The 16548-nt window shown below is 37.3% G+C and overlaps 1 protein-coding gene across 2 annotated transcripts in view; it reads left to right on the top strand.

The window, feature by feature from the left end:
- Window positions 1-9789: 9789 nt before the first annotated feature.
- Window positions 9790-16548, top strand: part of WDR41 (WD repeat domain 41) — a 44702-nt gene continuing 37943 nt past the window's right edge. For both annotated transcript variants that reach the window (XM_067731051.1, XM_067731052.1), the window contains exons 1-2: window positions 9790-10150; window positions 12542-12657. In XM_067731051.1, coding sequence (XP_067587152.1) covers window positions 10100-10150; window positions 12542-12657 — 167 coding nt within the window. In that variant the 5' untranslated portion in view covers window positions 9790-10099. The remainder of the gene's footprint in view (window positions 10151-12541; window positions 12658-16548) is intronic.

Raw genomic sequence — 16548 nt, 5'->3', positions numbered from 1 at the left:
TTTGTTGTTTGTAGATTTTCTGATGATGCCCATTCTAACTGGTGTGAGGTGATACCTCATTGTAGTTTTGATTTCCATTTCTCTAATGATGAGTGATGTTGAGCATCTTTTCATGTGCTTCTTTGCCATCTGTATGTCTTCTTTGGAGAAATGTCTATTTAAGTCTTCTGTCCACTTTTTGATTGGGTTTGTTTTTTTAATATTGAGCTACATGAGCTGCTTATATATTTGGAAGATAAGCCCTTTGTCCGTTGATTCGTTTGCAAATATTTTCTCCCATGCTGAGGTTTGTCTTTTTGTCCTGTTTATGGTTTCCTTTGCTGTGCAAAAGCTTTGAAGTTTCATTAGGTCCCATTTATTTTTTTTTTAATTTCCATTACTCTAGGAGGTGGATCAAAAAAGAGCTTGCCGTGATTTATGTCAAAGAGTGTTCTTCCTTTGTTTTTCTCTAAGAATTTTATAGTGTCTGGTCTTATATTTAGGTTTTGAATCCATTTTGCGTTATTTATTGATTTATTTATTCATTCATTCATTCATGCGTGCAGTACGCGGGCCTCTTACTGTTGTGGCCTCTCCCGTTGTGGAGCACAGGCTCCAGACGTGCAGGCCCAGCGGCCATGGCTTATGGGCCCAGCCGGTCTGTGGCATGTGGGATCTTCCCAGACCGGGGCACGAACCCGTGTCCCCTGTATCGGCAGGTGGACTCTCAACCACTGTGCCACCAGGGAAGCCCATTTTGAGTTTATTTTTGTGTATGGTGTTAGGGAGTGTTCTAATCGCATTCTTTTACATGTAGCTTTCCAGTTTTCCCAGCACCACTTACTGAAGAGATTGTCTTTTTTTCATTGTATATCCTTGCCTCCTTTATCAAAAATAAGGTGACCATAGGTGCGTGGGTTTATCTCTGGGCTCTCTATCTTGTTCCATTGATCTATGTTTCTGTTTTTGTGCCAGTACCATATTGTCTTGATTACTGTAGCTTTGTAGTATAGTCTGAAGTCAGGGAGCCTGATTCCTTCAGCTCCGTTTTTTTTCCCCTCAAGACTGCTTTGGCTATTCGGGGTCTTTTGTGTCTCTATACAAATTTTAAGATTTTTTGTTCTAGTTCCGTAAAAACTGCCAGTGGTAGTTTGATAGGCATTGCATTGAATCTATAGATTGCTTTGGGTAATATAGTCATTTTTACAGTGTTGATTCTTCCAATCCAAGAACATGGTATATCTCTCCATCTGGTTGTATCACTTTTAATTTCTTTCATCAGTGTCTTATAGTTTTCTGCATACAGGTCTTTTGTTTCCTTAGGTAGGTTTATTCCTAGGAATTTTATTCTTTTTGTTGCAGTGGTAAATGGGAGTGTTTCCTTAATTTCTCTTTCAGATTTTTCATCATTAGTGTATAGGAATGCAGGAGATTTCTGTGAATTAATTTTGTATCCCGCTGCTTTACCAAATTCATTGATTAGCTCTAGTAGTTTCCTGGTGGCATCTTTAGGATTCTCTATGTATAGTATCATGTCATCTGCAAATGGTGACAGTTTTACTTTTTCTTTTCCAATTTGTATTCCTTTTATTTCTTTTTCTTCTCTGATTGCCATGGCTAGGACTTCCAAAATTATGTTGAATAATAGTGGTGAGAGTGGACATCCTTGTCTTGTCCTGGTCTTAGAGGAAATGCTTTCAGTTTTTCACCATTGAGAATGGTGTTTGCTGTGGGTTTCTCTTATATGGCCTTTACTGTGTTGAGGTAGGTTCCTTCTGTGCCCACTTTCTGGAGAGTTTTTATCATACATGGGTGTTGAATTTTGTCAAAAGCTTTTTCTGCATCTGTTGAGATGATCATATGATTTTTATCCTTCAATTTGTTTGTATGGTGTATCACATTGATTGATTTGCGTATATTGAAGAATCCTTGCTTCCCAGGGACAAATCCCACTTGATCATGGTGTGTGATCCTGTTAATGTGTTGTTGGATTCTGTTTGCTAGTATTTTGTTGAGGATTTTTGCATCTATATTCATTAGTGATATTGGTCTGTAATTTTCTTTTTCTGTAGTATTTTTGTCTGGTTTTAGTATCAGAGTGAGGGTGGCCTCATAGAATGAGTTTGGGAGTGTTTTTTCCTCTGCAGTTTTTTGGAAGAGTTTGAGAAGAATGGGTGTTAGCTCTTCTCTAAATGTTTGATATAATTTACCTGTGAAGCCATCTGGTCCTGGACTTTTGTTTGTTGGAAGATTATTAATCACAGTTTCAATTTCATTACTTGTGATTGGTCTATTCATGTTTTCTGTTTCTTCCTGGTTCAGTCTTGGAAGGTTATACCTTTTAAAGAATTTGTCCATTTCTTCCAGGTTGTCCATTTTGTTGGCATAGAGTTGCTTGTTGTAGTCTCTTAGGATGCTTTCTGTTTCTACAGTATCTATTGTAACTTCTCCCTTTTCATTTCTAATTTTATTGATTTGAGTCCTCTTTCTTGATGAGTCTGGCTAAAGGGCTATCAATTTTGTTTATCTTCTCAAAGAACCAACTTTTAGTTTTATTGATATTGGCTATTGTTTTCTTTGTTTCTATTTCATTTATTTCTGCTCTGATCTTTATGATTTCTACTAACTTTGGGTTTTGTTTGTTCTTCTTTCTCTAGTTCCTTTAGGTGTAAGGTTAGATTTTTTATTTGAGATTTGTCTTGTTTCTTGAGGTAGGCTTGTATTGCTATGAATTTCCCTGTTAGAACTGCTTTTGCTGCATCCCATAGGTTTTGGATTGTTGTGTTTTCATTGTCATTTGTCTGTAGGTATTGTTTGATTTCCTCAGTGATCCCTTGGTTATTTAGTAACGTATTGTTTAGCCTCCATGTGTCTGTGTTTTTTACATTTTTTTCCCTGTAATTGATTTCTAATCTCAGAGTGTTGTAGTAAGAAAAGGTGCTTGATATGGTTTCAGTTTTCTTAAATTTACTGCAGCTTAATTTGTGAACCAAGATGTGATCTATCCTGGAGAATGTTCTGTGCACACTTGAGAAGAAAGTGTAATCTGCTGTTTTTGGATGTGTCCTATAAATACCAATTAAATCTTTTTGGTCTATTGTGTCCTTTAAAGCTTGTGTTTCCTAATTAATTTTCTGTTTGGATGATCTGTCCATTAGTGTAAGTGAGGTGTTAAAATCCCCCACTCTTATTGTGTTACTGTCGATTTCCTCTTTTATAGCTGTTAGCAGGTGCCCTATGTATTGAGGTGCTCCTGTGTTGGGTGCAAATATATTTATAATTGTTATGTCTTCTTCTTGGATTGATCCCTTGATCATTATGTAGTGTCCTTCCTTGTCTCTTGTAACATTCTTTATTTTAATGTCTATTTTATCTGATATGAGTATTGCTACTCCAGCTTTCTTTTGATTTACTTTTGCATGGAATATCTTTTTCCATTCCCTCACTTTCGGTCTCTGTCCCTAGGTGTGAAGTGGGTCTCTTGTAGACAGCATGTATATGGATCTTTTTTTTGTATACATTCAGCGAGCCTGTGTCTTTTGGTTGGAGCATTTAATCCATTCACGTTTAAGGTAATTATCTGTATGTATCTTTTTATTACCATTTTCTTAATTGTTACGGGTTTGTTTTTGTAGGTTCTTTTTTTGTCTTGTGTTTCCCACTTATAGAAGTTCCTGTAGCATTTGTTGTACAGCTGGTTTGGTGGTGCTGAATTCTCTTAGCTTATGCTTGTCTGTAAAGCTTTTTATTTCTCCATCGAATCTGACTGAGATCCCTGCCAGGTAGAGTAATCTTGGTTGTAGCTTCTTCCATTTTATCACTTTAAATACGTCATGCCACTCACTTTTGGCTTGTAGAGTTTCTGCTGAGAAATCAGCTGTTAACCTTATGGGAGTTCCCTTATATGTTATTTGTCGTTTTTCCCTTGCTGCTTTCAATAATTTTTTTTTGTCTTTAATTTTTGTCAATTGATTATGTGTGTTTTGGCGTTTCTCCTTTGGTTAACCAGCCTGGGACTCTCTGCGCTTCCTGGACTTGGGTGGCCATTTCCTTTTCCATGTTAGGGGAGTTTTTCACTATAATCTCTTCAAATATTTTCTCTCTCTCTTCTCCTTCTGGGACCCTCTCCTTCTGTCCCCTTCTGGGACATTGTTGTGTTTAATGTTGTCCCAGAGGTCTCTTAGGCTGTCTTCATTTCTTTATATTCTTTTTTCTTTATTCTGTTCTACAGCAGTGAATTCCACCATTCTGTCTTCCAGGTCACTTATCCGTTCTTCTGCCTCAGTTATTCTGCTATTGATTCCTTCTAGTGTAGTTTTCATTTAAGTTATTGTATTGTTCACTTGTGTTTGTTTGTTCTTTAATTCTTTTAGGTGTTTGTTGTTTAATTTTTGTAAGTCTTTGTTAAACATTTCTTGCATCTTCTCTATCTTTGCCTCCATTGTTTTTCTGAGGTCCTGTATCATTTTCACTCTCATTATTCTGAATTCTTTTTCTGGAAGGTTGCCTATCTCCACTTCATTTAGTCGTTTTTCTGGGCTTTTATCTTGTTCCTTCTTCTGGTACATAGCCCTCTCCTTTTTCATCCTTTCTGTCTTTCTGTGAATGTGGTTTTTGTTCCACAGGCTGCAGGTTTGTAGTTCTTCTTGCTTCTGCTGTCCGCCCTTTCGCTGCAGGCTTTTTAATAGGTTTCAGAGTTCCAAAATAGTTCACACAGTTTCTACCAGTATAGTTGTCTAGGTGGAGAGATGGATTCTTAGTGCTTCCCACTCTTTCAGCTTTCTAAGGTTACTCTGATATACTCTTTTATAAAGTTTTTCTCAGCTGTTCTAAAAGGAAGCAAGGGAGGAATTGTTCTTCCCTGGACTAGTGCTTTAATGATCAGAAGAATGTTCCTTAGATCACAGTAATGAGGCAGTGGACAAACCCTCAAAGAATGTGGTAAATCAGAAGAATAAAATTTAGGCTACCAGGGAAGCCATGTTGCCTCACTTGAAGATTGTCCATCCAGGACTAAAATTTTGGTGTTCTTGGGTTGTTGTTTAACTTATCTTATATCCCCCTTTTCCTAGGGCTAGTCTGTTTTGGTCTTGTCTTCAAATGCGTGCAGACTCCAATTTGGGAATAGCACACTGAAGGCAACCTTCTTCTGACCCTTGGGAGTATTCCTTCATCAAGTGCACTCAAAATGAATACAGAGAATCATGGGAGATCCTAGTTCTCTAAGAACTGTCAGTTAGATTGGGTAGCTGCGCATAACTAACATACCTTAGAGTGTATGGCCTTCTCTTATTGGTGTGTAGTACATTCTGCCTTGATCTTAAAGGGCAGCAATTTTATGTGATTTCTTTTTGCATCTCTAGTGAATCTGTGACCAGTAATGTTTATTGAGTTCATGCATTGGTTGGGATACTTGTGGTAGGTTCTCTATAAGAATTTATTGCTACACCTTTATTTGAACCTAACAATCACATACGGAAATATATATATGAACTTTTACCGACATATGTAGTCCCTAGACCAGTGATTCTCAACCCTTGCTACTCTTGAGAATAACCTGAGGAACTTTCCCCAAACCCTGATTTCTATGTTCTAACCATAGACATTATTTTAATAAATCTGGGGTGGAAACCAGGAATATATATTTTTCAGAAGCTACCCAGTAATTCTGATATGCAACCAGAGTAGAGAACCACAGCCCTTTGAGTACCTGTGGAAATCTAGTAGTCAAAATAGAGAATATGAGCAAATATAGAAAGAAGAACAAACAAAACCAAAGTTAGTAGAAGGAAAGAAATGAAAGAGATCAGAGAAAAAAATAAATGAAATGAAGACTAAAAAGGAATAGAAAATACTAATGAAACTAAAAGCTGGTCATTTGAAAGATAAACAAAATTGATAAACCTTTAGCTAGACTTACAAGAAAAAAAGGGAGAAGGCCCAAATCAGTAAAATCGGAAATGAAAATGGATAATGCCATGTGCAGCAACATGGATGGACCTAGAGATTATCATACTAAGTGAAGTAAGTCAGAAAAACAAATACCATATGATATCACTTACACGTGGAATCTAAAATATGACACAAATGAACTTATCTATAAAATAGAAAGAGACTTACAGATATAGAGAACAGACTTGTGGTTGCCAAGGGGGAGAGGGGTTGGGGAGGGATGGATTGGGAGCTTGGGATTAGTAGATGCAAACTATTATGTGTAGAATGGATAAACAACAAGGTTTGACTGTATAGCATAGGGAATTATATTCAATATCCTGTGATAAACCATAATGGAAAAGAATATGAAAAAGTGTGTGTGTGTGTATAAAACTGAATCACTCTGGTGTACAGTAAAAATTACCACAACATTGTAAATCAACTATACCTCAGTAAAATAAAAAAATGAATAAGAGGTTATAACCAACACCACAGAAATACAAAGCATCATAGGAGACTACTATGAGCACCAATTTATACAACAATAAAATGGACAATGTAGAAGAAATGGACACGTTCTTAGAAAGGTACAATCTCCCTGGACTGAACCAGGAAGAAATAGAAAATATGAACAGAACCATTACCAGTACTGAAATTGATTCAGTAAACTCCCAACAAAGAAAAGTCCAGGACCAGATGGCTTCACAGGTGAATTCTACCAAACATTTAAAGAATAGGTTTTGAAACTATTCAAAAAAATTGCAGTGTAAGGAACACTTCCAAACTCATTCTATGAGGCCACCATCACCCTCATACCAAAACCAAAGATATCACAAAAGGAGAAAATTACAGGCTAATATCACTGATGAAAATAGACACAAAAATACTCAACCAAATGTTAGCAAACTGAGTGCAACAGCACATTAAAATGATCATACACCATGATCAAGTGGTATTTATCCCAGGGATGCAAGTATTTTTCAGTATCCACAAGTCAATCAATGTGATACACCACATTAACAAATAGAGTAAAAGCCATATGATCATCTCAATAGATGCAGAAAAAGCTTTTGCTAAAATTCAACGTCCATTTATGATAAAAATTCTCCTAAACATGGGCCTAGAGGGAACATACCTCAACATAATAAAGGCCATATATGACAAACCCACAGCTAACATCATACTCAACCATGAAAAGCTGAAAGTATTCCCCCTAAGATCAGGAACAAGACAAGGATGCCCACTCTTGCCACTTTTAGTCAAAATAGTTTTGTAAGTCCTAGCCACAGCAATCAGAGAAGAAAAAGAAAGAAAAGGAGTCCAGATGGGAAAGGAAGAAGTAAAACTGTGCCTGTTTGCAGAGGACATGATACTATACATAGAAAATCCTAAAGATGCCACCAGAAAACTACGAGAGCTCATCAGTGAATTTGGTGAAGTTGCCTGATACAAAATTAATATACAGAAATATGTTGCATTTCTATAAACTAACAATGAACTATCAGGAAGAGAAATTAAGGAAATAATCCCATTTACCATCACATCATAAAGAATAAAATACCTAGAAATAAACCTATCTAAGGAGGCAAAAGACCTGTATTCTGAAAACTATAAGATGCTGATGAAAGAACTTGAAGACAGCACACACAGATGGAAAGATATACCGTGTTCTTGGATTGGAAGAATGAATATTATTAAAATGAGCCTACTTTCCAAGTCAATCTACAGACTGAATGCAATCCCTATCAAATTACTAATGGCATTTTTCACAGAACTGGAACAAAAAATTTTAAAATTTGTATGGGAACACAAAAGACTGCAAATAGCCAAAACAATCTTAAAAAAGAAGAATGGAGCTGGAGAAATTAACCTTCCTGACTTCAGACTATACTACAAGCTGCAGTCATCAGAACAGTATGGTACAGACACAAAAATAGACACATAGATCAATGGAATAGGGTAGAAAGCCCAGAAATAAACCCATGCACTTATGGTCAATTAATCTACAACAAAGGAGGCAAGAATATACAGTGGAGAAAAGACTGTCTCTTCAATAAGTGGTGCTGGGAAAACTGGACAGCTACATGTAAAAGAATGAAATTAGAACATTCTCTAACACCATATACAAAAATAAAAATGGATTACAAACTTAAATGTAAGACTGGATACTATAAAACTCTTAGAGGAAAACACAGGCAGAACACTCTTTGACATAAATCATAGCAGTATTTTTTGGGATCTGTTTCCTAGAGTAATGGAAACAAAAGCAATAATAAACCGGACCTAATTAAACTTAAAAGCCTTTGTACAGCAAAGGAAACTATAAACAAAATGAAAATGCAACCTACGGAATGGGAGAAATATTTGCAAATGATGTGACCAAGAAGGGATTAATTTCCAAAATATAGAAACAGCTCATACAGCTCATTATCACAAAACTCAAACAACCCAATCAAAACCTAAATAGACATTTCTATAGAGAAGACATACTGATGGCCAAGAGGCACATGAAAAGATGCTCAACATTGCTAATGATTAGAGAAATGCAAATCAGAACTACAATGAGGTATTCCCTCATAGCAGTTAGAATGGCCATCATCCAAGTCTACAAATAATAAATGCTGGAGAGGATGGGGAGAAAAGGGAACCCTCCTACACTGTTGGTGAGAATGTAAATTGGTGCGGCCACTATGGATACAGTATGGAGGTTCCTTAAAAAACTAAAAATAGAGCTACCGTATGATCCAGCAACCCCACTCCTGGGCATATATCCAGAGAAAACTCTTAACTTGAACACATGCACCCCAATGTTCATAGCAGCACTATTTACAACAGCCACAACATGGAAGCAATCTAAATGTCCATGGACAGATGAGTGGATAAAGAAGATATGGTATGTATACACAATGAAATACTACTTAGCCATAAAAAATGAAATAATGCCATTTCCAGCAACATGGATGGACCTAGAGATTATCATACTAAGTAAGTCAGAGAAAGACAAATATATCACTTATATGTGGAATCTAAAAAAATGATACAAACTTATTTACAAAAGAGAAATAGACTCACAGACATAGAAAACTAACAGTTGCCAAAGGGGAAAGGGGGAGGGAGGGATAAATTAGGAGTTTTGGATTAACAGATATACACCATTATATATAAAATATTGAATAAACAACAAAAACCTGAACAGCACAGGTAACTATGTTCAATATCTTGTATAAAGGAAAAAAATCTGAGAAGGAATATATATGTATAACTGAATCACTTTGCTGTACACCTGAAACATTGTAAATAAACTATACTTCAACAAAAAAAGTCAAAAAAAGAGGATGTGTAGTGCCTTCTATTCTTTAGGGAGATTATGTGAAACAGTATAGCATACAGTTAAGAGCACTAATTTTGGAGCTAGGATATTTGGTTTCAGCGTGTGTAGCCACTTTCTAGCTGTTATCCGTAGACAAACTACCCAGTCTTTCAGAGGTCAGTTTCTTTATAAAATAGGGAGTATAGGCAGTATAGGGTTACAGTTAGGATTTATGTAAAGTCTTAGCACAGTACCTGTACTACAGCACACAATAAATACTGGCCAGATTTATTCTGGTGTACACACGTGCCACTGGGATTAGCCCGGATGAAAAAGCCTACTGAAGTTCACTTTCTCCAGGCAGCTCTTTAGGAAACCGCCGGGAGATGGAAAGGCTTCCTGGTCCCCAAGCTTGCCAAGTGAAAGATGCAAAAGCCATCTAAAAAGGGAGGGGACTATTTATTCTTGGCAGCACTTGCGCAACGACGGGCTCCAGTTGCTGCGTTCCGCGTGTCCACAAGGGGCCGCTCGAACTACCCAGGCTCTGTGCGCAAATCAGGCGACGCCCCGCGCGTGCTCACTCGGTGCCGCGCGGGCCTCTGAACCTCCGCGGACACCCTAGCTTTCGGCTGCTGCTGCTCCCCTGGCGGCTCCCCTTAACCAAACCTCTTGCGGGTGGGTACGGCAGCTCTTTGGGGACAAAAGTCTTCCCTCTTCGTTGCGCTCTGCTTCGTACTTCGTATTTTGGGCAAATCTGAGAAGGCAGGTATTAGCGCCTCCATTGAGCTGCTACCAGAGAGGTAGGAGAAAGGCTGAGCCTGGCGCGGAGTGCGGGCTGACTGGGGCCTAGGCCCGCGAAACGCCGTCGCTGCCCGGATGTTGCGATGGCTGATCGGGGGAGGCCGAGAACCTCAGGGACTGGCCGAGGTAAACCCCGGGGTGGACCCTGCCTGCCAACGCAGAGGCTTTGCTTGCCGTAGCTGCGGCTTGTGTGAGCCGGAGAGCTGACGGGATGAGGAAGACCCGGCGGAGGCGGGGCCTGCGGGTTGCGAGGGCGGGGTCGGCGGGGTCGGGTTTCGGGGGCTCTTTCCCTGAGAGGTAAATCCATGTTCCACTAGGTGTGGAAACTGAAACTGACGTAGTTCAGCAACAGGCTCAAGGACCCTTAACTGGTCTCCCCACGTAAACCAGTCTCACTTCAACAGAAAAAGTATCCGGTTTGGTAGAGACTAAGAAACGGTGACTGCAGATTTACACTTCTGGTTTGTTTGATATGGTGTCGCTTCCCAACATCAACTGATGCTTGCTCATGGAATATGAAATTAATTTGATTATTTATATAAAACCAAAAAAGATATAATTATTTTAAAAAATAATTTGCTTAAAAGTAAAATAAATTATGTTTTAGCTGCTATTTTGGGTTCCATAATCACACTTTCTTCATGGGCCTGAATAACTGACCAGACTAATGAGATTTACATTTGAGATGTTGTGAATAAAATAATTTTGGAACCTGAAAAGTGTCGAGGTCTGGAATTTATTTCATATGCCACTGAAGAATAGAATTTATGTTGAATTCCCTTTTATTTTTAATAGAAAATAGTTGTTTTGATTGTTAAAAAAAAACTTGGGTGGTTGTAAGCTAAGCAACGTTATTTCTCCGTTTCAACTTCCTCATATTTTTGCAGTTGAGGCTTATTGTCTAATTTTTAAGAAGTATTTCTTATTTAAAATTAGGCTTATTTCAGATAGGCTTGAATTCTAAAGATTATGAAAGAATTGTGGAAAAGTGATTAGTCCATTTGTGATATATATGACAATTATGTGTTAACCCGATTATTTGATAAGTTGTAGAATTTGATTAACTAATTCTGCCGTGCTTGGCAAGCTTTCATTTGGGGGAAGTGGTATACAGTTTTCAGATTTCTTGCCTTTACTTTTCTCATCAGAACCACTGCTAGAAGGGAGATGGGAAAAATAAAAAATTACTGCTTTGAAGGTGAATTAAAAAAAATTCATGCGTGTTAAATTGTACATTTCTTCATGTAAAAGTACTTCAGTTTTAGAACTGCTGTGAATCTGTACATTATCAGAACCAAAGATTTTCCCCTAATTTTAAGCAGTGTTTGTCTGCTGGGATGATTTTGCCCCTTAGAGGACATTTGGCAATGTCCAGAGATATTTTTGATTGTCACGATTTGGGGGTGGGGGGAGAGGTTGGATTTCTATTGGCATCTAGTGTGTAGAAGCCAGGGATGATGTTGAGCATCCTTCAATGCACAGGAAAGCCCTCAACAAAAAAATTACCTAGTCCAAAATGTCAGTAGTGTCAAGTTTGAGAAACTGCAGTTCAGAGGTTAAGAACACAGGTTTTTTTAATCTGAAATAGTACTGGGTTTGACTATAGAAATGGGGTTGATAAGATCTACCTTACAGAATTATTGGGTGAGTTATAAGCCATATGTGCTTTACCCAGTGTGTGGCATATGGACTGCCGCCCACCTGTTTGCAAATAGGGATGAAGGTGTGTAGGTTTAGGACTGAGCTTAATACTCTGTAAATGTTACCAGTTATCTTTATCAATGCTACTGTCTGAAGTTGAATTTATTGAATTCATTGACTGAATTATTTCATTTCTTCCTTTATTTATTCAGTAAACATGTGTTGAGTGCCTGTAATGGCGTAGGCACTGTTTTAGTCTATATTTTACCCCTTTGACCTTCAGTTTTGTTTCTGCCAAGTTTTAATTGGCAAACACCCATCCTAAAATATTGTGTTGGTTTGGCCCATTGATTTTTTTTTTTTTTTTTTTTGTGGTACGCGGGCCTCTCACTGTTGTGGCCTCTCCTGTCGCGGAACACAGGCTCTGGACGTGCAGACTCAGCGGCCATGGCTCACGGGCCCAGCCGCTCCGCAGCATGTGGGGTCCTCCCAGACTGGGGCACGAACCCGTGTCCCCTGCATCTGCAGGCGGACTCTCAATCACTGCACCACCAGGGAAGCCCCTGGCCCATTGATTTTTTAGGTCAGGTTTATTGAGGTGTAATTTCCATGAAACAAAATACACCCTTTAAAAATTTATTTTGAGTTCAAAATTTAAAATTTATGATGTGGATTTGTGGTAAGAGAAATGTTTTATGTTAAATTGGCAGTTACTTGATATTAGGGGAAATAATATATAGTATTAGAACATAATATCTTACAGTTTTTTAAAACTTGTGTTCTTAGATGCATACCATGTGTTTTATTCGAATGTGGTCTTTTATCATAAATCATTTTATCTCTTTTTTTCTCTCTTTTTTTTCTCCCCATTACAAGCAATCTCCTTTACAGACAATAAGTGAAGAACAAACCCAGAACCCCTACACTGAACTGCTTGTACTGAAAGCTCATCATGATATTGTACGGTTTCTGGTACAGTTAGATGATTACAGGTAAGAAACTCTAGTTTTCCAATTGACTACTGTTTGGAAAGAGTTTTTAGGGAATTGTATGTTAAAAACAACTTCAAAATTAATCCAGCTTTTCTAAAAATTTCAAAACTGATCATTAATAACATTTAGTAGAAATTGACCTCTGCCTCTTGATGAAATATGTGTCTGAAGTCTTTTTGCCCAAAAGTCGGGATATCATTTCTGGTGATCTTATTTTTGTTTGTTTGGTTTTTTTTGGTCTTTTTGAATACTCACAAATATTTTCATTAGTTTAAAGGAAGTGTATGACTTTAAAATGTTGATGGGAGTTTTAACTATGTTAAGGTGAAGCTAAATTTGAGAACCAATATGGGAAATGTTTAAATATCAGGTACCTTCCAGGAATGTACTGTTTTTAGTGGAAGGTAAGGTAAGGATTTAATCTGAATTTTTTGTTATTTGTGAAACCCTTTAAAATGTACATTATTCTGTACTTCCTTGCTAACATGTATAATGTTGTGTTTAATATATTTGCAAATAGAGATGAAGGTGTGTAGGTCTTAGAACTGTAGATTTAGCTTATTATTGATCTGTATATCTGTTTTATTAAGACTTTGTTCAATTATACAGTTATCCTTTGTAGCCTTAATAACAATTACACAATTAATTGTGTAACTGTATAATATTTATCTTCCTCTCTAGATGAGAGTGAGGGCCATGTTTTTTTTTATTCACCACAGTATCTTTAGTACCTGGTACAGTGCCTTACATGTAGCAGGTTATTAATAGTTGTTAAATGAATGAATGATTCCCTCAACTATTAAGTGTACATGTTGCATGCCATCCTAACTCTCTGACTCCACTTCTCTTGTCCTTATCAGTTATTCCCCTATCATCTCTTAATTTTCTCTTTTGCCTTTGATACTGTCTTCTTTTCCTTCCATTTTTGACTCAATGGGTGACTGCTACTGTGATTATTTCTAATTCTCACTATCACTGCTGATGTTTTTTAACCTTGTCTTCTCTTTGCTCTTTTTATGTTTTTGGTATTTAGTTGCTTTTCCCATGTGCAGTGCAATTCTGGCACTACCTGGAGTTAGGTTGAATTTTAAAGGTTAAGGGCACAGTCATGTACAACAGTCCCTTCACCTCAGTCACAGCTGCAATCTCCAGGGTTCCCAGGCCACCTGCACTTCTGACCAATTAACTACAAATTCCTACTACCCCCTCAGGTTTGATAATCCTCTAGAATGACTAACAGAATTCAGGAAAGCACTATACTTATGATTACAGTTTTATTATAAAGGATATGATCGGGATTAGCCAAATGTAGAGATGCATAGGGCAAGGTCTAGGAGGGTCCCAAATGTAAGGCTTCTGTGTCCTCAGGACACATCACCCTTTCAGCACATCAATGCATATCACCAGTGAGAAAGCTCACTCAAGCTCTGGGTGTCAAGAGTTTTTATTGGGGTTTCATTACATGGGAATGATTGTTTCACTTATTTGCCTCATGATTGAACTCAATTTCCAGCCCTTCTCTCCCTGCCATCCCCTCCTTGCTCCCCCAGGTTGGGAGGTCAGGATGATACCCCATGGCTCAAAGCCCCAACCCTCTAATTGCATGGTTCATATTCCCCACATGGCCAGTCCCCATCCTTAAATTGTCTAGGGGTCCACCATGAGTCATCTCATTAGCATAAACTCAGGTGAGCTCTGAGGGGCCCAGCTCTCTTTTAGAAACCAGGGACAAGTCCAGCCAAATTATTATGAAAATATGCTCCTCAACTTTTGCTTGAAAGGATTTGCCTTTTTTTGGTATTACTAGCCTATTAACACAATTTTCATGTTGTGATGTGAGCCAACCAAATTATAGCATGTCAGCCATAGTATAATAATCTTCACCCTTTTTGGTAATACTTACTGTTGCCATGTCCTAAGAGACATTTACTTATTTATTTAGTCAGTCATCTTTGAAACTAAACATTTTTGGAAAGATAGGACATTTGGACAACTAAAGTTTTCTGGTACCGTCTTTTACCATTGTAAGATGCTAAAACGTAAGTTAAAAAAAAAAACCAAAATGATTTCTTAGACCATAATCCCTAATATTTGGGCTTTAAGGAGTCCTCAAATAGTTTTGTCTAAGAAAGCTAAATACAAAATATACAGTATACTTTCAGGATGTGGTCTTTAAATTTTTTTTTAATAGATTAACTGTTAAGATTCCATGTTGATTGCTATCTGTCCTTTAAAATATCTTCTTGATTATTCTTACTACATAGTTAGAAGAATCTGCAGAAAAGGCCATCTTGTAGAGTAATGATCATTGTACAGGTACTGATATTTGATTACATTTTCCCAAAGTAGTGCTTGTGTATACTGCAGTTATTCAATGATATAGTAAATGTTACGTAAACAGTAAAAAGCTGTAGGTGAGTATATCAGTAATCTGTTGTCCTTGTCAAATATCAGCCCAAATTTAGTAGTTTAAAACAAACACTATTTATTTATTTCACTATTCTGTGGGATGGCATTTGGGTTAGGCTCAGCTGGGTGGGTTCTTTTGTCTCTGCTGGGATCAGCGGATCTTGGTTAGGTTCGCTTATGCTTTTGTGGTCACCAGGTAGATGGGGTTGGCAGGTTTACAGTGGTCTCAGCTGGGATGACTGGGGTCTCTCTCCATGTGGTTACTCAAGTGCTAGTTCCCATAGGGATGGAGTTCAAATACCAGCAAAAGGGCAAGCCCCAGTGTAAAACTCTTTTCAAGTCTGTTTTCATCATGTTTGATGTTGTCTCATGGGCTAAAGCAAGTCAGGAGCTGGAGTGAATTCAGTAAGTTGATAAATAAACTCTACCTCTTGATGGGAGAAGCAACTAAATCCTACTGTAAGTGGTGGTGGAAATAGGGAGATTGGTGGCCATGTTTGCTGTATACCACAGTGAATCTAAATGTCTAGAATAGATTTTTTTAAAAAGCCTACTTTTTGGCTTTTGCTGTCAAGTGAACATATTACTACATGAACCACATTTAATTCTTTGTACTCAAGTCATGACTTTGTCAAAAGTTACATATAATTAGGTATGAAGTTTTTTACTCAGTTGCAGACCTGAAGAACTTTCAATCTGTTTTGTTTTAAAAGATTTAATTCTGTAGTGTACTAGAAAAACAAAACAAAACTGAAAGAGTCATTATTGGTAAGAAATACATTTAAAAATATACAAATGATGTAACTATTATAAATAGTAGAGCTCAGTGTTTTCATTCTTGATTTAATAGTTTAGATAATTCAGATATCTTTTTACTGTTACATATGTATATTATATATGCATTGTCAAATTATAGAAATATCTTTCCAGTTTTTAAATAAATATTGTTATACTTTTTATGTTTTTATTTAGTTTTTATAGACATCACATTCTGGGTTTTTGGTCAGCTGTTGTAATCCAGGTTTCACGCTTCAGGTCTTTAGATAATATCATTTTATTGAGAATTTTGCTGAAGGATTTTCTTGTTTTCTCAGTGGCTCAGCTAAAAGCAGTGAGTGGAAAATTTTCTCAGGTTGGTTTTTGAAGATACCAAATAAATCCTGTATAACCTAACAGACAGCAGCCTTTTCTTATCTTCTTTAGTATTTTTTGAACATAAAGTGAGGGTCATATAGATTGGGAGATCACTAAAGAAGGCTAAGCCTCAGCAAGAGTCATCCAAAAAGTGGACTGTGCTAAAAATTGCATGTAATACTTTAGCATTTGACACATTAAACTAAACTGAGTTCATAACACATTTTAAGAATAGTTTTCTCTGTTGCTCCTTTGACCATCCCTTGCTCCTCCAGGAAACAGACAAGGTTATGTAGGATGGTGATCATGACTGGAAAAGAATCAGATGACCCATGAAATGCCAGACTG

The sequence above is a fragment of the Pseudorca crassidens genome, chromosome 3, assembly GCF_039906515.1.
Source record: "Pseudorca crassidens isolate mPseCra1 chromosome 3, mPseCra1.hap1, whole genome shotgun sequence".
Taxonomy (NCBI): Eukaryota; Metazoa; Chordata; class Mammalia; order Artiodactyla; family Delphinidae; genus Pseudorca; species Pseudorca crassidens.
The sequence above is the reverse complement of the archived record's forward strand: the minus strand, read 5'-3'. Positions and strand labels throughout refer to the sequence as shown.